General features: G+C 43.3%; 1 protein-coding gene and 1 long non-coding RNA gene across 2 annotated transcripts in view; both read left to right on the forward strand.

Annotated features, from left to right (window-relative positions):
• Nucleotides 1-14,364, forward strand: part of LOC120411515 — a 45,168-nt gene extending 30,804 nt beyond the window's left edge. The window contains exons 2-3 of the long non-coding RNA XR_005603857.1: nucleotides 5,527-5,640; nucleotides 14,277-14,364. This is a non-coding gene — a long non-coding RNA (uncharacterized LOC120411515). The remainder of the gene's footprint in view (nucleotides 1-5,526; nucleotides 5,641-14,276) is intronic.
• Nucleotides 14,365-15,017: 653 nt separating this feature from the next.
• Nucleotides 15,018-26,196, forward strand: NIPSNAP3A (nipsnap homolog 3A). The gene is made up of 6 exons (XM_039567279.1): nucleotides 15,018-15,056; nucleotides 19,340-19,541; nucleotides 22,911-23,072; nucleotides 24,557-24,706; nucleotides 25,083-25,169; nucleotides 25,280-26,196. Exons 2-6 carry the CDS (start codon nucleotides 19,418-19,420, stop codon nucleotides 25,354-25,356), a joined length of 600 nt encoding a protein of 199 aa, XP_039423213.1. The 5' UTR covers nucleotides 15,018-15,056; nucleotides 19,340-19,417; the 3' UTR covers nucleotides 25,357-26,196.
• The last annotated feature ends 1,258 nt before the right edge of the window (nucleotides 26,197-27,454 follow it).

Raw genomic sequence — 27,454 nt, forward strand, 5'->3', positions numbered from 1 at the left:
CCCCTCAAATTAATTGCTGTTACCACCTTTGCTCCCCCTACTCTTTGCCTCAGCCTTACTCTTCCATCAGCAACTGGGTAAAGCAGCTCTCACCTGCTCCTGTGCTACAGCCCTCAGCATTAGTTTTCACCATTTGCATACACCTTCCTCTGCACCCTAGATGCCTGTTCTAAAAGCCAGAGTGGCTTTTATCTGAAAAGAGATTGTCAGCTATCTCTTCTTTCCCCTTATTTCCAGAAAATTCTCACCAGGAATGCTGAAGTCATGAAATGGACAATGCAATGCTCTAGAACGGAGAATCAATTTCCTCCAAAGCAGGTTTTACCTGAACAACCAAGGGTGTTGGTGGGCCTTGCCTGTCATTTTTCACTCACCATCACTATGTGGATCCAGCGCCTACAGGTGGAACAGATGTGCTGCTCCTGACTTCCTCAAATCCAAAAATCCTTATTTGTTTTGTTTCCAAAAACCTGATTTTTTTAATCCACTGCCATATTGACTTCTTAGAATTCCATCAAGCCAGCTTTACAACTCCCTAATTATCTCAAGTTCAAATCCAACTCAAAAATCAGCCCAAGGAAAAAAACCTGCTCAATTCCACAAGTATGCAGTCCAATCCTTCACAATTCTTTTCCATTTATATATATTTTAATTAGAATGGTATATTTTTGATAGCTGGTGCAGAAGCAACATGCTGTTTTCTTCCCTTTCCTTGATGTCAGAAATATTCTCTTCTGGCTTGAAGAACTTTCTGGATTCCTGTTTTCTGAGAGAAGCAGAAGATGAAGAAGTATGTATGGTGATGAAGTGATAACTGAGACAGTTGTGGGAGATACAAGCTTTGTTCAAAGCCTGCTGGAAACGATGGAAAGCTATCACTGCCTGCCTCGGCCTTTGGAGTCTCTCTTGGTTCTTCCCAAACTTCAGATTTTCAATGGCTGTCTTAAAAGTAAATTTTTAGTCTGATTCTGATCCTACTGAGCACATTCAGCCTTCACTGCCTTAAGTACTAGTGGCAAACAGTCATCTGTGCTCAGGATAAAGCTAGTGTTTTCAAGGACAGGACAAGCAATTCCTAATTATAGTTTTTCATACTGGTAGACTTGTCTGAAGTCCAGGGTGCACACACATGAATTAATCCTCCTACACCACTTGTCAAAAATGCAAGCCCTAGCAATCTGACTTCTCAGATGAAACAACCTAGGCAGAGAAGTTAAATGACCTGATCAAATCACAGATGCAAGTGAGTGTTACACTCAATACGAAAAGGCTGCTCTTTGCATGGCAATAAACCAAATGTCTCTCGGCCGCCTCTCAGTCTCTACTAGACATACGGTTCAGTCCCACTGCAGGTAGTCATATACATGAAATTAGACAGACACACCACTACTTTATAAATCCAGAACCCAAAGATGTCAGATTCACATTCATCTTTTTAGCTGGTCAAGAACTGTGTTGAATGCATCTACTACATTTGAAGTGGCCACAAAATAGCCAGCCAGCCTAGCTGCCTCAGGAGTGAGCTGTGTGGAATGAGACATCAAGGAAGGCCTGAATTTCCGCAGGTTGCCTGGGCTTGTTGGAACTGGATGGAAAAAGAAGAGAATGGTATTCCTGAGGCACTCAGGTTTGTCCCTCCATCCCCCTGCTGGAATGGGGAAAGTCTTTCAATCAATGAGCTCAGATTAATAAACCTGACTCACACCTTGGATTTGAGTTTGAAAGGATTTTCTCAATTGGATGGAAGATTGTTGTGTCTCTTTGCAAGTGAGTATTTGTAAATGTGTTAGTGGCCCTCTTGATACCACGAGAAGATCACTGTTTTCTGTAGGTAAAATATAAAGGCTCAGCTTTTCCAAAGAACTCATCCGGCAGTTCTTTAGACACACCTATGAAAGGCAAACAGATTTGCACTGGATGTTAGCAAAAGCAGAGTACAATGGAAAATCCTTCTACTTCCCATTATGGGAATGTGATTATTGCTAAAGTAACTTGCTTAAGTAATGGCTTTGATCTCTAAAGAAAACAAATACTGCAGGCTTTTGATGACACACAACTACCAAATCATCTGGTGGCATGACAGGAATCCTTTTTGCATTTCCTGCATTCTCCCTGCATTTCCTGCAGGGAATGCATTTTTTGAATGGAACATGTATATCACAAAGGTAATGTTTGTATTGAGGCTATGGACCTCAAGCCATACAGCTGCACTTGATGCAGCCTGAGGATTTGCAAATACCTCACCAAGGGTCTCTTCTGGATATGAAATATTCAAATACATGGAAAGACTCATTATGCTATGTGCACTGAGGTAACCTGGCAAAAAGAAATTGTCAAAGGTCTTTTATACTCTTCAGGAAGCCGTGTTTGAAATTAATAAAGCCAGAAGATCTCTGGGATCCAAGGAATACTTAACAAGACTTCGCAAGAGTTAGACTCCAGCATTTTAATCCGGCTAAAGTGTGTGGCTGGAGATCTAGCAGAGGAAGGTAGTGGAAGTGAACAGAGGGACACAATCCGTCTCAACAGCCATTAAAATCATGGCTTTTCCTACAGATCAGAGCCCATAGAAGATCTGGCAGATTATAGTATTCACACCACACAACTCTGCCTACAACTAATGGGTCTCAAGCCCCCAAGATCTTCTCTAAGACAAGACAAATCACTAGTCAAAAACTCCCTTTAGGTACTGGAATAATCCTTAGGATATGGCACTATGTATTTCAAATCAGATTGCAGTGATAGACTGGACAACTATGGGGAAAACTCATATGGACTGGAGGATGAAAGCCACCCTGAAAATGAACACAGTGGAATGCTTTCAAAGACTAGAGCATATTGCAGTAAATGAGGTACAGTACAGACCACCCAAAACTGTTAATGTCAGTACTGTGTACCCCATGAGAAATCAAAATGTGGAGAACGCTTAATAGCAAAGTAGTAAGACCAAAGTGAACCAAAAAGTTCACAGTTCAATCTAAGCAATATTTTTTTAGAAGTCGATGTTCGACTTCTAACATGTCAATGAATCATGTGGCAAGGAAGCTAATAAAGGTGCCCTGGAAGGAAATACTTTGTACTGAGGTTCTGTGGTTCCCCTCTTGTCATATCCTGAGACCCATTGCCTTAGCTCCTCTCTCTAGTCCCAAAAGAAGGCAACATCACAGATGGGACCAGTCCCAGTCTTCCTGTACTCAGTCCTGCCCTTCAGCCACAAGGGTGTCTTCATCTCCTTTACCCACAGTCTGCTGAAGCTGTACTGAGAGCAGTGCTGAACACTGAATCACAATCACATCAGCCTGGACAGGGAATTTATATTCATCAAAGATATAAATAAAAATACTATAAATATTAAAACATAAACATATTTCTATTGTGCGACCCAAGGAGTCTGCTGGATTTGTCACCCATGGTTTTTAGGTGCAGGCTTTCTCTTGAGTGCCTAACTTGACCAACACACAAGCAGCAACAATTTGATTAAACAGTTCTTATTTTAGCTGAGTTTTCTAAGAAAACAAAAGCTTATGGGGTTATGGTACCTGTTATCTGTTTGTTCATCTGTCTGCTTCCCATAGCATCTTTTGAACTGGTTAGCTAATTTCAAACAAATGTAGGACAGAGGTCTCAGGGAAAATTAATTTAATGGAACTTTATTTATGCTCGTTCCAAGACAAATATAGGGAGAAGTACATCTCTTTGGGCAGCACTCAGCATTGGCCAGTAATTCACTCATCTAGGCACTTTTTTTCCCTGCCAAAGGTATCTACCAGGACACAAATGGGAGATGGGAAATACTAACAGTAGTGCATGATATATGCCCAGAAGAGTGAATCCGCAGGAAGAGAGACTTCACAAAATGTTGTACTCATTGTTACCATTGGCAGAAGTTCCCTGTGATACTTGTGCCCTGCCAGCAGGCAAACAAGGCCATAGTTTGGTGATTCAACACTAACAACACAATTTGTCCCTTTCAAATCCTGCCTGCTCTAACTAGAGGATTCCTTCATTCTCTTTGCTAGCAGAGGGAAGAGCTCCTGGTTACCAAAGGGCAGCTCTTTGGTGAACACCTGAGTTGCTGCCCCAACATCACAGACAGGGAAGGAATAATGAAAAGATCAGCAGAGCCGAGTTATGGCACAGCATTCACCATTGTTCATCCTTCCCCAAGTGTGCAACGATCCCAGAAAGAAATTCTGCATGGCATACAGGGGGCAGAGCTGCATTGCAATGTTTAATCTTAAGGCATCTTTGATTGATTTGGTAGTCACTCAAGATGTAGAAGGCTCAGTGAAAAAGGACTACTGCTCTTGGCAGTAGTTGCCTGTTATCAAACCACTGTAAAAATCTTTAGGTATAAATACAAGTTACTTTCTCACAGACATTCACGTTATCTTAGACAAGATGTATGGGGGGAACCTAGAAAGTCAAGTAGTTGAAAAATGTCACAACCTTCTTTAGTCAGGAAAGAAAAGGCTACAAGACAGTAAGCATTACAGAATATGAGGGTGATTAGCAGGGATGGTAATACATGTGTAAATTACTCAGCATTTGGTCAAAGTGGTGACCAAGGTTTTACAAAATGGTATTTTTCCCCCCGAAATGTCAAATAATGCCTCAGAGTAGGGGGCAGAGGTAGGGGGCTAGGTGCAGACTGAGGGGTATCTTAAGATTGTTTTCCCATTGCCCTTGCAAGCTGCATGGGCCTTGTACATCTCATGGAGTGTTACTCTAGTCCATATTTCATAGGCTAAAGATGCTAATCTAGCCCATACCAGCTGTGTGAATGCATGAACACCATATTAACCATCCCTATTATTTTTCGGCCTGAATATCCTTCTTTCTCCCATGTAATCTTTTCAAATGTGTCACTATCTTAACAAGTGGAAAACATCTAATCTAAATTTCCCTTCCTGTAATTTCAGCCAGCTGCATTTATCTTATCCAGCAGAGAGAACAGATAATACTTTTCTCTCCTGAAGCACTCCTGTAATTACATGAACAAGGATCGTATGACCCCCAAGTTACCTCTTCTTTAAATTAAAACAACCCTGGCTTTTGTTCAGCATTCCTTGTAAGCCCTGCTGCCTGTGTAACTTGTTTATATGGAGACAGGCCTAGCAGCCAGATAAAGCATAAATGCAACAGTCTACCTTCTCATTAGACCTGAGCAGTGATTACTGAAGCTACCTGTCACCAAGTGTGAAAAAAATGTTCTGGGCTTGTAGACTATAAATTTTTTGGGACATGGAGCTAGAAATACCCAGATTCAAACTCAGGTTCTGCTGCTGCCAGTCTGTCTGACCCTGGGCAAATTGAATCCCAGTTCACAGCTCCTTCACTTGACAGACAGGTCTAGAAATAACAACTTGCTTTACTTAGCAAAGGATGGCCAAAGTAATATAAAGCTGGAGATTGTGCAGATGTTGTAACTTGTGGTGGAAGAGCTCACTGTTGTGACAGTCTTCCAGGTAGACAGGTGTCCTCTCTTAGAAGTTATTTTAATTTTTTTTTTCTAAAATATTCCAGGTGTTTTTAAAAATCAAAGTTCTTCTAGAGGACTTCATCAAACTGTTAGGATATCAGTAGCTTCCAAGTAAACCTGGGGAAGTTCAGGACTTCAGAATACCAGGAACCCCCATGGTAAGTATTGATATTTGAAGCTCTCCAAGTGAATGATTAAACCAATTTGCCTAACATTGCTGTGACCCATGTGTTTCCCAATGTCAAGTCATCCAAGCCTACTAGGAGGATTCTCTCTACAGTAGGTGTATTCCTTCCTACAAGTTCCTCCTTCCTACCAGTTGATTACAAGTAACAGAATCCTTTCCAGTGTAGGCTGTTGGATTTTTATTTCACTGTAGGAGAGATCTACATGGAATCACTAAAAACACTTACCGGTGAGACTTTTTCTCCAGACTGGAACTTCCCATAAAATCATCTTCCCTTAGTAGTGCTAGCTGAGAGACTCTGTATCAAAGCTTCATACACGTTTCCTAACTTACAACAAGAAGGATTTTATTTGTTCTGGGTTTAATACATTAAATTCTGAGAGATGTCTCTGCAGGAGCACCATTTCAGAGCATTCACAGAGAGCACCATTTCAGAGCATTTTCTGAAATAGTGCGGGCATATTAAAGGACACCAATGTGGTTTAACTCTTTATTGAAAGAATGTGTCCCACATGGGTAGATGTTAGCAAGCAAAAAGAAGTCTGTATTTTTTTGTGAAAGGGAGTGGGCACTGATGTAAGTTAACAATGCCCAGGTGAGCCAAGCCCACTTGCAAACATTCTTCACATTGCACGTCCACTTATTGCACTACAGCCACTCCTGTGTGATAGCAGGAGTGCTGAGGTGTAATCTCACAGCTCCTCTGCCTAATACACTCTAGGGATTGCTTTGAGGAGCATGGTGGCAGAACTTGTCTGTTCTGCTCCCAGTCTCCGTCCTCTTAGCCCATTGATTTATTTAACTGAGCTATACCCAGCTCAACATGTTTAAACCTGTGTTAACCATAGCTCACTCACAGGTAGATGAAGTAGTTCAGCCTTCAGCTCTGCCCATTGCATAAGGATCCAGATCAGAAGGACAGGGCTGGCACCATGCTGGATAGATGCTGAGGTAGCTGACAAGTACTGCTGCAAATTTGCCCTGTGTGATTGGCACCAACCTGGAGCTCATTACCCTAACGATCAGCCTCCTGAATTTTGGTAGGAGACATTGTATAACAGGGAACCTCTCATCTTGTAATACCAAGAAAAGCAAGTTTTTTAAGGCTTGAGGGAAGAGCAACCAAGGCAGAAACAGACTCCTATTATCAGTGCTCATTTCAATGCAACTTCAGGCAAAGGAAGCCTTGAAAGAGGTTATTTACAGAGAGTGGAAGAAGGATTAACTTTTCCAGGCAAGGGGGACAAGGCTGTTTTTCTACAAGATAGGTATATTTACTTAAGCAATGTATCAATAATTAGAAGAGGTGAGCTTCTGCAGTTATTAAGCCTTGCTTAGAAATCTCACTTGTTATTTTTGGCTTTTCATTTTTGAAAAATCTTCTCGGACTTTAGCCCAAACTCAGGAGCTGAATTAGGGCAGAGTAGCTTGCTCACAACAAAAGAGTAACATGGCTTGCTGCCTCTAACCCTAAGGAGGCCAACTACAGCCATCAGGGAGTTCCTTTCATTAACACAGGCATTGGGACAGTATCATAAGTATTATTACTGGTATTACAGCAGGTCACAGATAAAGAGACAAAGAACAAAATACCTAGAAATTAGATGCTTACTGTGTGGCAGCATTGGTGGATCTCCACCCAGGTGGATGAGTCCCCGCAGTAAATCAGCAGTGCTGTCTTTAGGCTTGGGGCAGTGCAAGGGTCAGTCACACGCCCGCACACACTTGTCATGCCTGTAGAGGACTGTGTCTTTTCTCCACCTATGGGCTGGGCCTGGCATGACACTGCAAGTTAAGAAAGGGCTTTCTCTAGTCAGCTGCCTTACGCTGGACTCTCTCTTCCTTTATAAAAATCTGATGCAATGGGTATTTTTGCTTGTCTCCTCTATCACATAAGGCCTCAGAAAGATTAGGAGGTTAGGGGGCACAATATTGTTCCTCAGCTGAAACCACGCAGGATTTCTCCAGGTTAGATATGGCCAGGCCTCTGTGTAGAAGACAGAAAACACAGGCCCAAGGAATGCCCTAAAATAATGATCTCTGCTACCTGGCTTTACCTGCTTTCATACAAGAGATGTTAGAGCCTGGTATAAAGCAATATTTATCTCCCATCTTACACTCACTTCTCTTCAAGAAAACATGGTTTCAGAATGATGTCCAGGTGTAGGAAAGACAAACTACTTGTTGGTATAACTGCCTTGTTAAGGTTTAAGGCTTGACATGCTTCAGTGATCTCAGAGCTAGTGGGAGGTTGACAAAGCTTGGGGAGAAGGATGTACTGCTGATAGTGGACAAAAACAAAGCAGAATTTATGTGCCACAAGGACTTTTGGCAGAACTCCTAAGATAAGGAAGAAACTAGTAAAGCAAACACAGCAACTGTGCTGAGCCCAGCTCCAGCTGGGTAAAACTTAATTCTGGCAGAGGGAGACTGGGATCACTGACTCACAGCCCACCAACTAAAGAAACCCACCAACTCAAAAGAAGAGAAAATCTGCACATGTGGACTAATTGTTATGACAAATGAGATAATAATTTAACCAGTAGAAGGTATAATGCTAATTAATAAGGCAACTGTGTAACTTGTAGCCAATGAACCGTGATTTCTTTGTTTGCTAAAATGTATACATGGTGTAAAATTTTGATGACTGGGGAGCCAGCCTTTTGTGGGTTACCACCTAGCTCATACTTTGCACAAACTAGAATAAAGAAACAGAAATACCTTGTCTCAGTGTGTAAATCAGTGCTGCATTCAAGATAAGAAGAATACAAGTGCAACTTGACTAAATCCTAGAGAAAAATCTCACTCTCCACTTCCAGAAGAGAGCCTGTCATACACAAAAAGGAGACGCAAATAAGCCTGTAGAGAGTTTTAACTAAGGAGAGAGGATCTGGGTGATTTATCAGCATCCTTTAAGGCCTCAATTTTATTAGAGAAAATGTTAATTGAGCTAGTTAGTACCTGTGAAGTAAAAAGTCAACCCAGCTAGGTCTTCCTTGTGTAAGCCTCCATCTCATGTTGAATCCTTTTAGTGCTCTTTGTAGTAAAGACCTTCTAGTTCTCAGCTGCATTGTGCTTTAAATATCTACAGCGTCAGAAGCTACCTTATGTCACCCCATCTGTGAAGACATGCAAACAGAGCATTCAATTTTTTCCCAATTAACTAAAAATGGATTTACTAAAAGGAATATTTCACTCTCAACTTTTAAAAATATAATCTGCAAAGCCCAAGTAGATATTCTGAGAGAAACGACTGCAATTAGAGTGGTCAAGTAATAGGCATAAACAATTAATAGTTTTAAAATATTGTAATATTTTTGGCCTGTTGACAGGGAAGAGCTTTTTTAATATATATAATTCAGAAGTTTTGAATAAAACTATTTGTACAAAAACAAATGGAGGATTTCAGTGTGCATGTTGTCTTTAATATGTCCTTCTTCTGGAATCATTAAACTTTTACAGATTTCCCAGGAAATAAAAATAAAGGAAAAATCCATTAATGAAGTGTGTAAGAAACAGACCTTCTAAAAAAAGAACCGGGAACATATGTGAATGTTTTCTTTTGAGCTTAATTCTAATGGACATAGTGGCCTGCTACCAGGTTTGTGCTTGTAGTGGTTTGGTCCAAAATACTCATTACTGTTTATCTGCTGTGAGATAAGAATTAGGAGAAATGCAAAGCAGGCACCAAACTTGCAAGAATATAAAGAAGTTTATTAACAGACCTAAAAGAGGGAAAAAAAAATTATACCACCTTCAGAACTCTCCTCCTCCCCCCACCTTCCTCCCTTCTCCCACTGACAATGTAAAAAGACAACCCTTAAGATGTTCAGTCTGTTTACCACTGCCATAATAACCTTGTTCAGTCCATTTAGAAAGAGAAGTCTCTTCTTGCTCATGCTATGAATGAAAACAGTATCACGAGACAGCTGCCCACTTCCAAATATTGTTCAGTCCATTTAGGAAGAGGAGTCTCTCTGCCTGCATGGGAGTCCCTTCCCCTGACTTGCAGCTTTTCCCACAACTGCTTTCGAGGGTCCACTCTTGAAGTTTTTTGGGGTACAATTTTAAGGTTGAGCCGTTCAGAAACAAAAACAGAGGCCCTTCTCCTTCCCTGGGAGCAAAGGGTCTTCATCATCTTCATCGTTAGGACTATCTCTGGGAGCATCTCTAGGAACTGAGGTTTCTCCTTTCCCATTTGGAGCAAAAGTCCTCATCAGGTTCATCTCTAGGGACTGAGGTTTTCTCCTTTCCCGTTTGGAGCAAAAGTCCTCATCACTTCCATCTCTCCCTGTCCAAACTTCTCATGAAATTACAGCTGTGTCAGCATCTGCCTTACTCAGCGCAGGTGCTTTTGCTTACGAGTTGAACACTCCACCCCCCATATCTTCATGAAATTACAACAGGATACTCTGATATATCATAGCTTCACAACAGAATTTCAGCTTTAAGCAGTCTCCTCTCTCTCTTCCTCAGGTTTCAGCTCTTCACAGCAGTAAAAGGGTTAATCTCACCTCGGCCTTGCAGCTTTGCAGCTGGAATGTTGAATTTTTCTTATCGCAGTGGAGAGGGGGGAGAGCCGAGCCGCTCCGGCTGCCCACGGCAAGGCCAGTGGGGGGGGTTCCACGGCTGGAACAGGCCATCAACCCAGGATGGCCGTGGCCCAGCCCGGCCTGGCCCAAGCAGGGCCTGGCCGGGCCCGCTGGCCCCCACACGGGGCCCGCAGCCACCTGTGCCAGCACCGGAAACGAGAGAGAGCTTGGAGGGGGAGTTTGTCTATTCTTAAATGTGGATCACAGAGGTGGTCACAACTTTAAGTGGCTTAGAGAATTCTCCATATTCAAACTGGCCAGCTGCTAGGTTCTATCAATTCCCAGAGGAAACTGTAAGCGCCCCTTAGCAAGGACGTCCCTTCCGGGACTATGCTTGCTAACCTATGACAGTGCTACAGCTACTTGAAAGATGAGCAGAGAGCATTTTGATACAGAAGAATTTATCTCCTCCGAGATTTGATATAAGCATTGACACAAAGTGTCACGATGACAAACATCAGACTTAAGTGTTTAAAAAAACACAAACAGTATGAATTCCCTTCCACATAGCCATAAGCGCCTGCTTGCCCTTTTTCTTCCAACTGTGCAGCTCTGGAAGACAGTCTCTCAGCCAGGCCAAGACAGCTGATGGGCTCCATTCTGGTGTGGTCAGGGGATGTGTCAAACCTCAGCACATATTTGGGTGTGGAGTGAATAAATCCAGAGGGAACAACACAGACCCTGCTTCTCAGAGAGAAAAAGTGCTGCATTGTTCTCCTGCTGCCTTCCCCAGCAAAACAAAAACATGGAACCAATTTTCTCTGTGCTCATTCACTAGGGCACCTGCGTATGACTCTCGTTCAACCATGTCCCCAGGTCCTAGGTACAAAGGACACTAACATGATCTCACCCCTGTTAAACACAAAGATGACATTGATTCTTTTAGGCATTCTAATCAGTTCTACACAATAAATATTTATACACAATACAGATTGTTTTAATGAGATGAGGAATGCATACTGGCTAGAAAAAACAGGGAAGAAAGTACCAAGTTTGCTAAGTTGTTATCCAGATTTTCATATGGAACAGCTGAGAGAATGGAAACTAGAGGATATTTACATGTTCTGGCCTACTGGGAACATACCAAGAGGCTGCATTACATTCAGGAATGTTGCCTTGTGTGCATAGCAGGAAACCACTTGTTGCTTGCTCACACAGCAGCAGATTGAGAGAGAAGAAGGGAAACACTCAGTATGAGAGATTTGTGAAAACCTAATAGCAGAAAGCCTATGTCTAACACACTAAACAAGCCTGTTGCACACCTTTCTCAAGCCTACAAGCAGCACAGCACTATGTAATGGAAACCCTACTGCCACTGAAAGAAAATGCGTCGTGGGTTATACCCTCCTGTACTTTTGAAAACCGCCTTTCTGAGAAAGAAAGGCTGAAAGATTTATAGAGAAATAGAAAAATAGAAGGAAATGTCCTTGTTTTATCATTCATGCAATAGGAAACTGGAAGCTGTGATTTGCAAATGGAAACATCCCCCTCGCTAAGGAGCAGGGTATTGTGCTTTCTCCTTTTCCAAAACTCTGAGTTACTTTCTCTGTGTTTAAGCAAACATCACAAAGGAAGTTTAAGCTGCTTTTGAAAGCATTAAACCTTTTGGTACAGATGGTTACCTTTCTTCTATTGCCACCATCTCACATGGAGTATAAAGCAAATAAAAAACCCCTACCCAGACCTTGCCCACATTCAAAAGACACATACAGATGAGAATAAAAGTGTTTCCTGTTCCATGAGAAAATGAGAATGGATGAAAATGTTTCATGCAGGGAGTACAACATGCACAAATCACCACCTTACATTTTGCCTCCATGGAGTTTTGGCTTCCAATAGAAAGAAAACTTTTTAATAAACCTCTTGTACTTGGGCAGCTCTGCCAGTCACAGTTGCACAAATTGAACATTGCACATGATTCATCAATTCAGTACCAAACAAAAAACTTCCCATCAAAACCTGAATCCTATTTAGTATGAGTTCTTCCACAAGATCAACACTGTCATCCCCAGATGTTCAGTGCCATCTGTGAGCTGTCTATGAAGCACAGCTCCTGTTCACCATTCTGTGTATTGGTAGACAGACTTTCGAGTGGCAGACAGGAGTTGGAGCTACAATCCTCTCTCTTCACCACTGTCTCTGCCACATCCACATAGAAGTACAGAGATATCCATGGACTTCTAGAAGAATATGAATGAGAAAATACCAGGAAGAATAGCAAACCCAAATTCCAGGCAAAATTGCAGGGCTGAAAGAACAGTCTTCTCAACAAATTTTATCTTAGTCACTTCCTTGACTTACAGTTTTCTCAAATTTACTTGCTGTGTAAAATCATTTGCTGACTCTTGTTTCAGGGAATCATTTCAGGCCTTCACTGAGTTCCAGAGCAGTTTTGTACATTTTAACTCTGCACTGTTTTGAAAAGTTATGCTGAATTATGAAAACCATGTTCACTTTGGTATTCCCTGACTACACAAAAATAAATATAAAATCAAAGCTTCTTCTTGGCTGTTCAGGTAAGCAAAAACAAAACCTGCTTTTTAGGACTACTCACTTCAAATCCTGGCTTGTGTGAACTTTAGTGATGAGAAAGCAAACACAGAGAATGTACAAACAATGAAAATAAAATATTTTTTAAAAATAATATTATTAATATATAATATTATATTCTTAAAAAAGAATATTCCACTATGACATGGTTATGAAGAGCATTACTTCAACAAAACAGTGAGATAAGCAGTGGAGAAGTTTAAATATTTCGGAATTTGCCATCTCATTTCTTGCCTTCAGCTGAAACACAATTTGTTCATAAGTGAAAAAAACCCTCCATGTTAAACCAATTTTAAACTGGCAGCAACTGCGTCAGTAATCACACTTCATGTCATTCTGTGATTATGTGATTCTCTCGTAGTAACTCTGAGACTGACTTCATGCCATATTGCAAAAAATCTGTAACAAATGCAACCACTTGGAAAAGAACATATATACTCATACACAATGTAGACGCTTCATTCTTTCCACAATATTCTTTTAATGTGTTTGTTAGAACAACTTTTTCTATCTTATTTTAATTTAGACAATCTTTCTTCCTGAATTTGTCTTTAACAAAATGAAAATTTGTTTACTGTAGAAAAAGCATGAAAGCTCCATACACATGAATTCATAATTGCTTTTATCACATTTAATTCCAGGCAGTTATTTGGTGTAGAGGAAGGAATGTGCTCCCCTTATTAAGGGGAATCATAAAAGATGCCTTGTAAATTTAGGTAGTCTTCCATAAAGCATCCTTTGCTAGGACCTGATTTGTCTCCCAAGGTAAAATTCTAGATTACACTGATACCAGAAGAAATGTTATCTTTATATTCATCTTAGCCAACATTTGACCCTGCGAAGATACAGTCTCAGTCACCACGAGATCCCATCCCTTGGTAACTGTGTGGTTGGAAGAAGTATGCAGTTGGGCCCAGAGCTGTAATAGGGTGAGAGTCCTGGTGCTGTGCACCGCTGGGACCTCTGGTTTCACCCTAAAGAACACCACAGAAGAATGCCATGCAACTTTCTTATGGAGGACAACTGCAGATGAAGGATTTGTATCTGCACAATTTGAATTTTGATCCTGCAAAGTTCAGTTCAGTTGGAACAATCTGAAGTTTGATCCTAGGGTGTGGGTGATTTCACTGAGTGATTTGCCCCAGGGCAGCCTGTGACGAACAGGGTCCCAGGTCTCCTCAAGCAGTTAGGATACTTTTTATTGTATTCAGGTGCATGGGCAGAGACACAGATATCACATTTCAGGCACTGATGCCTAGTAATTTAAACGAGCAATTCTCGGCTGTTGCCCCTGGTCACAGATAAGGTAGAGTTAATTTCTTCTCAGTAGCTATTACAGGGCTGTGTTTTGGATTTGGAATAAGAATGGTGTTGATAACACACGGATGTTTTGGTATTTTGTCAAGTCGTGTTTACCCTAAGTCAAGGACTTTTTTTTTTTTCCCCTTGTCTCATGCTCTGTCAGGGAGGCGGTGTGCAAAGGAAACTGGGAGGGAGCATGGCCGGGACAGGTGACCCGAACTGGCCAAAGGGATGTTCCGCACCACCGAACGTCATGCCCGGTATATGAACTGGGGGGAGTTACCTGGAAGGGCGGAGGATCTGGTTTCAGGAAGGGGAGGTCTGGCTCAGTCAGTGGGTGGTGAGCAATTGCATTGTGCATCGCTTGTTGTTGTTGCTGTTATTATAATTATTGTATTTTACTTTATTTTTAATTATTAAACTATTCTTATGTCAGCATACAAGTTTTAATTCGATTCTCCTCCCCATTCCACCGATGTGAGGGGATAAGAAAGGGAGGAGCCACGGGAAGTTGAGCGAGCGGCTGCTTCATAGCTAGCTGAGCTTAAAACCACAACAGCTGTGCCTTCACCCTTCCTCGTCCGCCCCTCCGTCCGTCCAGCCGCGGCTCGGCACGCAGGCGGCGGGGCGGGCTGCAGAGGCGGTGCCAGCGGCCGGCCCGCCCGCGGGAGGGAGGGTTCGCCGCCGCACCGCCCCCCGCACCGCCCCCCGCACCGCCCCCCCGCACCGCCCCCCGCGCCGCCCCCCCGTGCCGCCCCATCGCCGGCCGGCGGCGGCGGGGCAGTGTCTGTGTCTGTGTCTGTGTCTGTGTCTGTCTGTGTCTGTGTCTGTGTCTGTGTCTGTGTCTGTGGCCGGGCCGCGCCCGCCATGCTTCCGCCGGCGCTGCTCCGCCGGCCCGCTCGCCGCCGCCGCCCGCCTGGCCCTGCCGCGCGCCGGCCCACAGGTAGCGGGGGGCGCAGGCGCGGGGCGGGGGGGGGCGAGACCTCCGGGCGGGGCTGTCGCTGTCGCGACACGTCTGTCACGAGGCTGGGCGCGGGCACGAGCGCGCCGAGCTCCGGCCCCGGGCCCTGCCCAGAATCCTGTAGGATCCTTTGGGACCCGACCCCGGATCATGGGATAGATTCGGTTGGGAAAGACTGCTGAGATCAGCCAGTCCAACCCATGCCCGTACACCACGCTGTGAACCAGACCGTGGTTCCAAGTGTCACGTCCAGTCTTTGCTTAAACACCTCGAGGGACGGCGGCTCCACCACCACCCTGGACAGCACTTCTTTCAAGAATTTCTTCCTGATATCCAGTCTGAACTTTTCCCGGTGCAGCTTGAGACTATGGCCTCTTATCCTGCCAGTGTCCTCGGCGTGTGAGAAGAGCCGATCCCCACCTGGCTGCACCCTCCTTTCAGGCAGTTGCAGAGAGTGATAGGGTCACCCCTGAGCCTCCTTTTCTCCAGGCTAAACACCCCCAGTTTCCTCAGCTCCTCGTAAGATTTGTATTCCAGACCCTTCACCAGCTCCGTTGCCCTTCTCTGGAACAGAAGTGGTCCTGCAGTGTCCCAGTATCTGCCTAAGCGCCTGAAAATTTCAGGGCCTTTCTTTCCCCACAAAAATTCGGAGTGCAGTGGGTTGCTACTGCAGCCTCACGACTCCATTGGGATCCTGCGGGGCTTTACAACAGCCTCAAGGAGCTGTGACTCATGGCAGCCAGTTTTAGATGTGTCATGCTGCAAACGGCCATTGAGAAACAAGGCCTTTGGTCTTCACCTTCTGTATTCAACAACCTGAGAGTGCAGCCAGTTGGGGGGTTGAGCTCTTCTCCCAGGTAACAAGTGACAGAATGAGATGAAGTGGCCTGAAGCTGTCTAAACCAGGAGAGGTTTAGATTTGATATTAGAAAAAATTTATTAATGGGAAAGGTTGTGGAGCATTGAAACAAGCTGCCTAGGGAAGTGGTGGAGTCACCATCCCTGGAAGTGTTCGAAAAACAGGTAGATATGTCACTTGAGGATATGGTTTCGTGGTGGACATGGCACACCTGGGTTAGTGGTGGATAGCATGATCCTAAAGTACTTTATAAACTTAAACAATTGTGTTCTGTGGCTTGAGCTGCATGGTGCCCGTGCCTGCAGATTCTTGTGAAATAAGACATGTCCAAAATCCATCCTGCAGCTGCCTCTGTGCAAATATGGGCTAAGGCCAAAGATGTGTTTTGGCCTTAATTTTTCATGTTTTATTTAAGAGGTGAGTAGCTATTGAGGCAGTTGCAAAAGTACACTAAGTTTGGGTCTCCCAAAGGGTTTTATCTAATATGAATAGAAAAACAGTTCTTGATCAGCCCTTGGGAAGCAGCCAATAAAGGGCTAGGATGCGGACTTAAGCAATCTTGTGTTGGAATGAATCACTCTTTTCCCAAGTGTTGGTATCTTTTTCTTTTTTTGCCAATAATATGTGATTTGCTAATAGTGATATAAGATTTTAAGTAGAAAACACAATGCAGTAGTGTGAGCTGGTTGGGTAAGCACAACACAGGCAGATGTTGACATTGCTTCCTCTTTGGTGGCACCCCAACAGCTGTGCTTTTGAATTATGTGTTTAGCCAAATGCATCTTTGTTACAGCAGGGATCCTGTAACACGATGTATCAAACCAGGAGGCCCGTAGAAAGAAGTATGTAAGGACAGATTCTTGGTAGGTGTTTCAGAGATGTTTATTTCTCCAGCCGCATGGCCGGGGCTCTGCAGAGGAACTGTTCCAGTCACGGGACCAAGGGTCCTTCTGCCCGCGCAGGGAACACAAACCAACCCATGGGAACGAGGCTGAGCAGGGACAGGGAAACCCCGTGTCTGTCCCCTCAGGGCCCCTCTCCCAGGGCTACACGGCAGGGGAGGGACCCCAACACCTCACCCGTTTTATTTTAATAAAAGGAGAATGAAAACAACTGGATAAACATAACAAGAACAGTTTTAAAATAATACAACCCACCCTCCTGAGCCTTTAAATGTCCAGACAGATTCTCTGGAACATCTTAAGGATGACAGAAGGGAGACAGAACTCTCTGAGCATGCTTTGTGGGGAAACTGAGGCAGGAGAGGGTTTAATTTCTTCCCTCCCCCTTTTCATCCCCCTCTCAGCATCGGAGAGGAATTGTAGGGAAAGGGAATTGTATAGGGAAGCCATGGGGTGAAAAACAGATTAGGAATAAACTGGGGATGGAGTAAAGTCAGGAAGGGGTACATATTGGGTATAGGGTAAAAGGGGAAAGTAGGCTGTGGGTAGGGAAGTTGCTGGGATGGATATCGTTTATAATTTTGTGCATAACGGCTGCCTTTGACGGGAATACCTCTAGGCCCAGTAACATTTGCTGCTTGTAAACCCTTCTTTCCTTGCACTATATCAAACTGTACAACTTCCCCATCTCCTACACCTTGCAGGTAATTTTTAGGGTTATTCCTTTTAATGGCAGTTCTATGGATGAATAAATCTTCCCCTGTATCATCTCGTGTTACAAATCCATAGTTGTTTTTTACATGGTTCCATTTCACAGTTCCTGTGACTTTCGTCACTATAACTTCTCCTATCACGTGCTTGTGTATTTGTCGTGGGTGCCAGTCCCACGTGGCCGCCGCCTCGCCGACTCCAATGTCTCGGCCGGGCCCCCGCGTTGTGGCTGCTCCGCGCCCTCCGAGCGGCGCTGCTCTGGCGTGTCTGGGCTCTGCGCGGCCCCGCATTGCCATCGCCGCCGGCCCCACGCCCTGCGAGTGGTTCTGCTCTGCAAACTCCACGCTGCTTTGAGTGTGGCCGCATTTCGGCTCGGCGCTGCGCGGCTTCTCGTGTCGCTATGGAAACTGCGGCTTCTCCCTCTATAGGGCTCTCCGAGCTGTATGCTCAGAGCGGCCTGCCACGCCGACCCCCGGTTCCTGGCTGCTTGTGAGGGCCACCTCTCTGTTGCACGTGGCTCACGGCACCCGCGGCGCCTGCGGCATTGCTCCCTCGATCATGGTCGCATGGCCGGGGACCCCGAGACAGGGATGGGGTCCGTGATAAGGCATGCGCTCCCGAGGGGGCCAGGCACACCCAGCGCAGGCACCTCCGCCGGCACAGCTGCAGTCATGTGCTCCTGGGATGGCTGCCGCACAGCCACGGGATTAGTATGATGCTCTGCTTTAGGGGTAATGGGACCATATAAATGCTCCTCAAGGGCTTCACTGATTACAATTAGTCCTCGGAGAGCTTCTGTCGCTAGTCCATGTTTTGTTTGATCCCTTATCTTATCCCAGATCTCATACCAAAAACACCCATGACTAGTTCCAGGAGGTTCAATATGAAAAAGTATGTCTTGAGAAATATAGAAGAAATTTTTGAAAAGCCAGTTAAAAAAATGTTCTAGATCTCCCAGTACAAACACTTTCTTGTTTTTCTGTTCAAGGATTCCTTTAACTTCTAAATACATTTCTTTCTGTGGCTCAGAGAGCCACATTTCCCACGATTCTTCCATAGTCCAGAGAGAATATCCAAACCAAGGTGAGAAGAGAGAGATCTAGAGTGGTTTTTACTCATGAATTTTCTGTCCTTAGGGATTGGTGTCTTGCCCACAATTCTCCACCATTTGTTACAGTGGGGATTCTGTAACACGATGTATCAAACCAGGAGGCCCGTAGAAAGAAGTATATAAGGACAGATTCTTGGTAGATATTTCAGAGATGTTTATTTCTCCAGCTGCATGGCCGGGGCTCTGCCGAGGAACTCCCACAGTCCCGGTGGAGGGTCCTTGCCCGCGCAGGGGAACACAAACCAACCCATGGGGAACGAGGCTGAGCAGGGGCAGGGAAACCCCGTGTCTGTGCCCTCAGGGGCCCTCTCCCAGGGCTACATGGCAGGAGACCCCGACACATCTTGCTGCTGACTTCCTGAGGAAGGGGTTGAGAAAAGGAAAATCCTGCTTTGTTATGAGCTAATAATTAAACAGATGAGTGCATCAAATAAAAGACACATCAAAGTCTGTTGCATTGCAAAAAGGAGTGGCAGCAAATAATGCACATGGGAACTATTTTCAAAGAACAGTGTCAAAAGGTACTTTTTTTGTAGTGGACATAATGAAATAAGTACCCCTCTCCCAGCCTGCAGTAAAAGATCCTTCTATAGTATTGCATTAATTTAAAAAATATCAGTCAGAATACAACTTTCTGGCTTGAGAATTATTTTTACTAATTTTTCTTTCTATTTTCTTTCAGATACGCCTTGCTACAGGGCCCAGACAAAATAATGGAATTTTCTATGAAATTCGCACATATGATATTAAGCCAGCGAAGATGAAGGAGTTTTTGGAATTGGCCAACGAGCACTTTCACTTTTGCCCAGCTCGCTCGGAGCTGGTAGGATTCTGGTACACGGACCTGGGAGCACTGAATAAGGTGCTTCACATTTGGAAGTACGGTATGGTCAGCATCCCTTTGCGCTGCTCTGCTCTCTGTGTGTTCCCTGTTTCCTAGGCAAGAAGGTGAGGGGAATGCTTACCTGGCTTTTATTTGTTGCTCTTGTTGTAAGGAGGTGCTCCAAGAACACTTCAGAGCTTGTCAGGACAACTTTGATGTGTTGGGATGAGAAAGTTACAAATGTTCTTGAACAGCAGTCTCTGCTCCTAACAGGTATAATAGAGGAATTGTGGCAGACTGTTTCCTTCGTGGTAAATATTTTTAACTTAGGGCCAGTTCCACAAATGTCTTGAAACTTTCAAAAAGAATGGAAAAAAGGAAATACGCACACATATGCAGTCTGTGTGTGTTTATATGTATGTATAATTGTTCTTGTATTTTAGCTCAGAGTACCAGTCACAAGCATCCAGTTTGCATGCTTAAACTCCTTCTGCAGTGGGCCTGTACTGAGGTAGGAGCCCACTCTGTCGCTGACTTAGGCGAGGGAAGACATGCAAACAATCAATGTGATTGATAATGCAAGCTTCGTTTATTGGTAATCTAGAGGCACTTTATATAGTATTAGTATATATGCTTGTCAGTTCTTGATTGGCTTACAATTATGAGAACACTTTCTTGTTTCTGCTTGATTGGTGTTAGATACAAGACTACATTGGCAAGCTTCTGCCTATATTAGATACATTAATGTTACAGCTTGAGAAATCGGAGTTCTACCTCCTACCTCATGGTCAGTACATCTTGTAAGCACAGTACTACATCCTTAAAACTCCTTTTTTTGTTCTCAGGCCTGTTTCTCACGCAGGCTTTTTCTCATGTAGGCATTTGCTTGTACAGCTCTTTTAAAGTTCTGTTTCCCACAGCTTTTCCAATGATCCATGCCCCTGATCCTTTAACCATTTCTCAACACCACTCCACCACATCTGACCTCTCAAGTGAGCAGAGTGATTTTGTTGCAGCTTTAGCCTTGCTAGCAATAGGATTTTTGCAGTATAATCAACTTTTTAAGTTGTTGGAGTTGGTACTGACATGGAAGGTGCAGGTGAGCCAAAAAAAGCTACAATTACACCAAAAACTAGGTGTAGTGGCTGTGGTTTTTGTGGAGCCCAAGGGAAGTTGATACTTGGGTTATAGAGGAGTGGGAAGGCACACTGGTATAATTCCCCTTGAACACCTGCTGCAGTCCAGGTATATCTTCATGTTGAGCCAATGTGCTCATTAAAGTCCAGGGTATTCACAGTACCTGTTTAGATTAAAGGATCGCCCCTTTTGTTTTGGAGGGGTGAATCATGGAATCACAGACTGAGAGGATGGTTTGGTTCCTCTCAACCATGTTGCTCAGGGCCCCATCCAGCCTGGCTTCAAACACTTCCAGCTTTTGGGCCTCCACAGCTTCTCTGAGCAATCTGCTGCAGTGGCTCAACATTCTCACAGTGAAGAATTTCTTCATTATATCTAATCTAAATATTGCTCCATCCCAGAAAGTATTTAAGGCCAGGCTAGATGGAGCTCTGAGCAACCTGGTTTAGTGGAAGGTGTCCCTGCACATGACATGGGGGTTGAAATTAGGTGATGTTTAGAGGTCCCTTCCAAGCCAAACCATTCCATGATTCTATATCTACTCTCTGTCAGTTTAAAGCCATTCCCTCTTGTTCCATCACTACATGCCCTTGTAAAAAGTCCCTCTCCAGCTCTCTTATAGGCTCCCTTTAGGTACTGGAGTGCTGCTGTAAGGTCTCCCTGGAGTCTTTTCTTCTTCAGACTGAATAGCCCAAACTCTTTCAGCCTGTCTTCACAGCAGAGGTGCTTGAGCACTTGGATCATCTTTGTGGCCTCCTCTCTGGTGGAAGAGTGTCAGTCACTCTTCCCTCTTCTACCAAAGCTGTAACCCCATCACAGGAGGCCACCAAATTTGTCAGGCACTGTTTGCCCTTAGTGAAGCCATGTTGGCTCTCACCAACCACCTCATGATCTTCTATGAGCCTTCTCATAGTTTCCAGAAGGATCTGCTCCTTGATTGTGCCAGACACACCGCTGAGACTGACCAAGCTCTAGTTCTGCAGTTCTTCCTTATGTCCCTTTTTAAAAAGGAGCTGCCATAACTTCTCAAATATTATGAAATGTCTCTTAACCACTTCCTCTGCCAGTTTCCTCAGAATGCATGAAAGCATCTCATCGAGTCACATGGACTTGTGCACCTTCATGTTCTTTAGATGGTCTCAAACCTGACTTTTTTCCTACAGCAGGTGGTTCTTCATTCTCCCAGTCTCTGCCTTTGCCTTCTGTGACTTGTGTGGTCTGGCTGGAGCACTTGCCAGTGCAGACCAAGGCAGAAAAGGACACTTGAGTATCTCAGCATTTTTCATCACCTGGGCAGCCATGTCTTCCTTTTCCTTCAAGAGAGGGCTATTCATCTGTCATTATTTTGAGTTCACTTGTAATTTATAAATTGTCCCGCTTCTCAGAACATTTTAGTCTTAGCTATTGCTACTATCTCTAAATTAAAAAGAAATTAATAATCTGTGGGAAACTTCTAAAATGCAAAAGCAAGGGAAAACCTATACCTTTTTTTTCCTAACAGTGTTTGACATGTCTAATTGTGGCGGTTTATCTCCCTCCCCCCCCCCCCGAGACCACACTGTGATCTGAGAAATGAACAAACTTTACAACATCCTTCCTCCTTGATTCATCAGACCCCTGCTTACATAATTGCTATATTTACCTCTTAATCCCAGGATACTGATTTTTCTTTTGTAATATTGGGAGATGGCTGCATAAATATATTGCTTAAGATGCCACTGCAGCCTAAGGAGTTGAAATTCAGACACTCTTAATTAAGTGGATTTGTTTTTCATTAAGAAAAAAAAAAGAAGAAAAGGTTTAGCTTTTGGGTATTTAACACCTTTTATGTAACTGAACACACAAACATTACTTCTACACTTTTAATGTCACTTTATATAAGCCAAACCACATTTATTAGTTTTTTTCTTGGTAGGCTATTACTTCTCCTGAATTTTTTTCCACTTCACTTCTGTATCCACTGTGCTTTCTCCAAATCTTTTCCTCTGTAACTGTTGTCATCTTTTTTAACAGTAAAATTACTTAATCTATTTTAACTCTTTTGTAAACTTTCTTGGAAAATTTCATTTGGCTTGAATCCATTTTAAACAGAGAGCTAAAGCAGATTTTAAAGGAAGTTTTGCAGAATTTAAAGGAAACTTACCACATCTGCTACGAGCTAATATGATGTCTAAAAATACCAGTTCCAAAATTAGATAAGTGCAGTTTGCCTTCTTGTAATTACACATTTTGATTGAGTCTGATGTGGCATTAAATGCATTTTTTCATGTTTTTTTCTTTTCCTTTCTTACAGATAATTTTGCCCACAGAACAGCAGTCCGGCATGCACTAGCCAATGACAAAGACTGGCAGGGAAAATTCATCTCTGTGGTTCGCCCCATGATGGAGAAGCAGCACAATGAGGTTGCTTATCTGGTACCCTGGTGTCAACTTGGGAAGCCTCCAAAAGAAGGGGGTGAGCTTATCATTACTTTTGCTGATAAAAGTTAGCAACACTAACAAAAAATGGCTTAAAGTTTAAACCAGGTATTGCATAGTTTTATGATCCTTTATGTAACAAATGCATGTACATTCACCCATGTGGAAAAGGTGACATAAGACAGATAAGGGACAGAGTTTTTAAGAAGGATTTTACACTAACATACATGAATAATTGACTAGAGTCCTGATCATTAAGGTTGTTAATGGTCGGGATTGTGACTTGCTAAATGAACATGCAAAATGGCAATACCATAGTATCGGTCAGAGCAGTCATCCCGGACTTCCTTTGTCTATCCATCAGTGGGAGGGTATTTCCTGAATTGTTGTTCTCTTTCACAGAGATTTTCTCTTACCAGTTTGCTTTGATGTTACTGCTTCTTCACATAATAGTTTAAAAGACTCCCTACTTCTTTAAAGATACATTAAAGTCCAACATACTTTGTAACAATCATAGGTTAGGTGTAGAAGTGATGTCCCTATGTATTTTAATTCTCTCTGTAGCAAATTTGATGTTAATAGTATTGATCGTTCCCCAATTTATGAACGCTGGCAGACTTTGTTGCATGAAGTGACAGGGAACAGACCTTGCTTCAGCCCTCAGCACATGTATAGATACAGTAACCTTTGTTCTTTATTTCCTCAGGATTCGGAATTTTATGCTGCTACTGTTGAATTTGAAAGCAGTCCAGTTTTCTCTAAAATCTGGAGAGGTGACTTTCAAACACTGTTGTAGTTTGTCTCCAGCCCATTGCTGGCGAGTGACACCAGACACTGCCAAGTAGCAAGTGTCTGGCTTCCTAGTACTGTGTCAGCAACTGTCATCTGAAGTAACTACCTGAACGGAAAGAAGACAAGTAACTTTTAGCAGGACTGGAGTTTTTTACCAAATTATGCCTTTTCTCTACAAATAAGGGAGATTGCTTGGCACAGCAGAGATGCTAAACTAGTCCTGCTGTGTTGGTTATGCTGTCAGATCTTATTGTGACCAACTGCTAGGAGTCAAAGGGGTTTGTAATGTCATAAACCACTTCAATGCCAGAAAACATCACCAGTCTTAGAAAAGACACCCAGCATTTCTCAAGCAGCCACCCGAATCCCTCAAACAAGTATGAACACTTGTGATATATGCAAAGTAGTCTGAATCTCCCAAAGTTTCCATGCAACATTGACAATTGCTAAGTTGGGCTTTGTGTGAAGCCTTCTGTTCTTCATGGCCCTAGTACTTACATTTACACTTGAACTAACTGCACTTAGTGAGCCTGTGCTCTGGTGAGCCTCTGGAAGCTGTGCGTTCTTGTGCATATTAGGAGGAAGGGGCTGTTTCCTGCTGTCCCCAGATGGCAGGGAAACATCATACTGGTTTCACAGCAAATACATTGTGGCCATGACACACTGTTTAAGATCTGCTATATTAATTCGTATTTCCTTCCTTGTGGTAGTGTTTGCCTTTTCTTCTAGGGGTATATGAATGGGTTACTTTCCAGATGAAGCCTGGTGGGCCAGCATTGTGGGGTGAAGCATTTCAAGCTGCAATCAACGCTCACATCAACACAGGATATACCAGGCTGATCGGTGTTTTCCATACAGAATATGGATTACTTAACACAGGTACTCACCAATTTCTGATACAGACTTTGGCATGGGAAGGGGCAGAGGGGCAAGCCCCCATCCTGGATCAGGATTTGCCAGCTTGCTGAAAATGTTGGTGTGGATCACCAAAGTCCTGTAAACAGTCTTTGAACCCAGCTTTGTGTATTGGGTTATAGGCTTAAGCCAGTTGCCACAATCTTAAACCACTCTCAGATCTGACGTTAAAGTCAAACCGTGTAATGGCTCAGTAAAAGATCATCCCACCACTGGCATGCCTGGAGAATTGTTTCTGCTAACTGCAAGGCATGTAACAGATAAATCCAGATTGCTAGGACTAGAACATGTTGTATTGCAGCGTAATAGTGCTCAGCTGACTTCATTTTTACTTTCTCAGTCCATGTGTTATGGTGGAACGAGAGCCCAGATCACCGGGCAGCAGGCAGACACAGTGCCCATGAAGATGCCAGAGTCGTAGCAGCTGGTAAGACATGATGGATCCAGAGAACTCAACCTGCGATACCTGCGTGCACACTGAGAAAAGTATTACTTTTCACTGGAATACTGTCTTAATTAACATGCATTTCATTTTAGTGCGTGACAGCGTCAGATTCTTGGAGTCCCAGCAAAATGTGCTTCTGATTCCTATGCAATGCTCACCGCTGAAGTAACCTTCTATAGGATGTAACTGACAGCAGAAGAGACAAGATGGAAGTGCTGTCAGCAAGTGGCATGGATCCCCATACCCTCATGAGCTGTGCTGTTCTTCAGTCAACAAAAAATGGATGCAAAATGCTGATCCACTAGCAGTGTAAATCAGCACTCTGATACCAATTGTTAACCAGAAGTTTGTGGTGATGTTCCTACATCTCCAAGAAAAAAAACTTAAGCCATATCATGCCATAAACCATGCTTCACCAATCTTTTGTTTTAATCCCTAAATTCTTCATACTTCTTTGCACAGCTGGATCATTATTAAACCGAGCAAGTTAAGTGCTCTTGTCCAGCATTCCAGCCAAGGATGGCATCATTTTTATAACATACTTTGATGCCTCTTGTCATATCTTAGTTATTCCATACAGTTTAAGAAGGAAAGCTTTCACGTGTATCTTACCCAATTATGTTTTAATCAGACTTCTCATTGGGATGCTTTATATTAATTCTGAGTAATGTAAAACATCAGTGCTGCTGGAATTGCACTTAAGTGCAACAGTGGGGCTGATTAGGTAGTGTAACCTAATGAGCTCTGCCATGAACCTTTTTACTTGGTAACTTGTTATGGTTGACTTCAGCTTTTTCCTTTTTTTGTCCATTAAACACTGCCTCAAAACTGTGAGTTACCTACACAAGCTTTGTCTTGGGTATTTTAATATTTGTTTAGGGTGCTAAAGCTGATTAGCTCTTCTTGTTCAATTGTGTCATTGGACTCAACTGATGTACATGTGCTGGCATTCTTTGAAGCACGCTTTGTTAGACTGTTAAAAGCTAAATAAATCAGCATAAAGCATTAATTTTTAGTGTTTGTGGCTCAAGCTCTTACTCTTTAAACGATGAAATTATAAATCCCATTCTCCAAGTACAGTACTCATTTTGCAGGTCTTGCCTTTTGGTCAACACCACATTGCTTTAGAACCAGTAAGCTACAGTGAACAGCAGTAGGGCAGAGGACACATGGGCTTGAGAAGTGAAACTTCTATTTTTTGTACAGTGGTACAGAGCACCCTCTACTGCAATTTATAGGTATTGACTGTAAATTGCAGAGTGCTTGGGAGGCTTTTCTACATGTTAATCATGGACCTGCAATGAGCAATGGAGTATTGAAGTATCTTTGTGCTGTTTGCCTAATGATTATTGCTTCTTTAAAGCACATTAAGATCTCACAGAAAGCACTAAAACCAGCTCTAGGCCATTATGCCTGTATCCAAGGTGGGTGGATGGGATGTGGCCGCTGCAGTTAAGGGAGTGTGACAGGTCCCAGCTGCTATACCCATGTCTTCATACACTGCTCCCTCCAAAGCCATGTTTTTAGCATTCTCAGGGTAGAACAAACACGTCTTCAGAGACCCTGTCTTACATTTTACAAATCAACTTTTTAAGGTACAAAGAGCTGATGAAGCAGCCTATCATTCAGAATATTGCCTTACAACAGTTCTCTCAAAGGAAGACTTTTTTTAATAACAAAAAATGAGCTGAAAAATGGGGAGAGAGAGTTACAAAGACTTTTTTTTCATTTAAATGCAAGAATTGTTTTACTGGGATTTTTTGTTTGGTTGTTTTACTTTTTTTTAATTAAAACTATTTTCCTTAACACCAGCATTGAAAGTAAAGAACATTCAAGATGTTAGAGGTGTGCTTTATCCTGAGATGCCAGCTAGACACTAGATCAAAACAGAAAACCCAGGAAATTAAGAGGGCTGGGCAATCATGAACCACCTGAAGTTCAACAAGGGAAAGTTCTGGATGCTGCACCTGGGGTAGGACAACCGTGGGTGTGCAGACAGGCTGGGGAGCAAGACGTTAGAAAGCAGCATGAAAGGGCCCTGGGGGTCCTGGTCAGTGGCAAGTTGAACAGGAGTCAGCAGTGCCCTGGCAGCCAGGAGGGCCAACCCTGTCCTGGGATGCATCAGGCACAGCATCACCAGCCAGGCAAGGGAGGGGATTGTCCCACTCTGCTCTGCACTGGGGAAGCCTCACCTCGAGTGCTGGGGGCAGTTTTGGGCGCCACAATATTAAAAAGATACAAAGTCATTAGAGAGGGTCAACAAAGAT

Source organism: Corvus cornix, chromosome Z (genome assembly GCF_000738735.6).
Source record: "Corvus cornix cornix isolate S_Up_H32 chromosome Z, ASM73873v5, whole genome shotgun sequence".
NCBI lineage: Eukaryota > Metazoa > Chordata > Aves > Passeriformes > Corvidae > Corvus > Corvus cornix.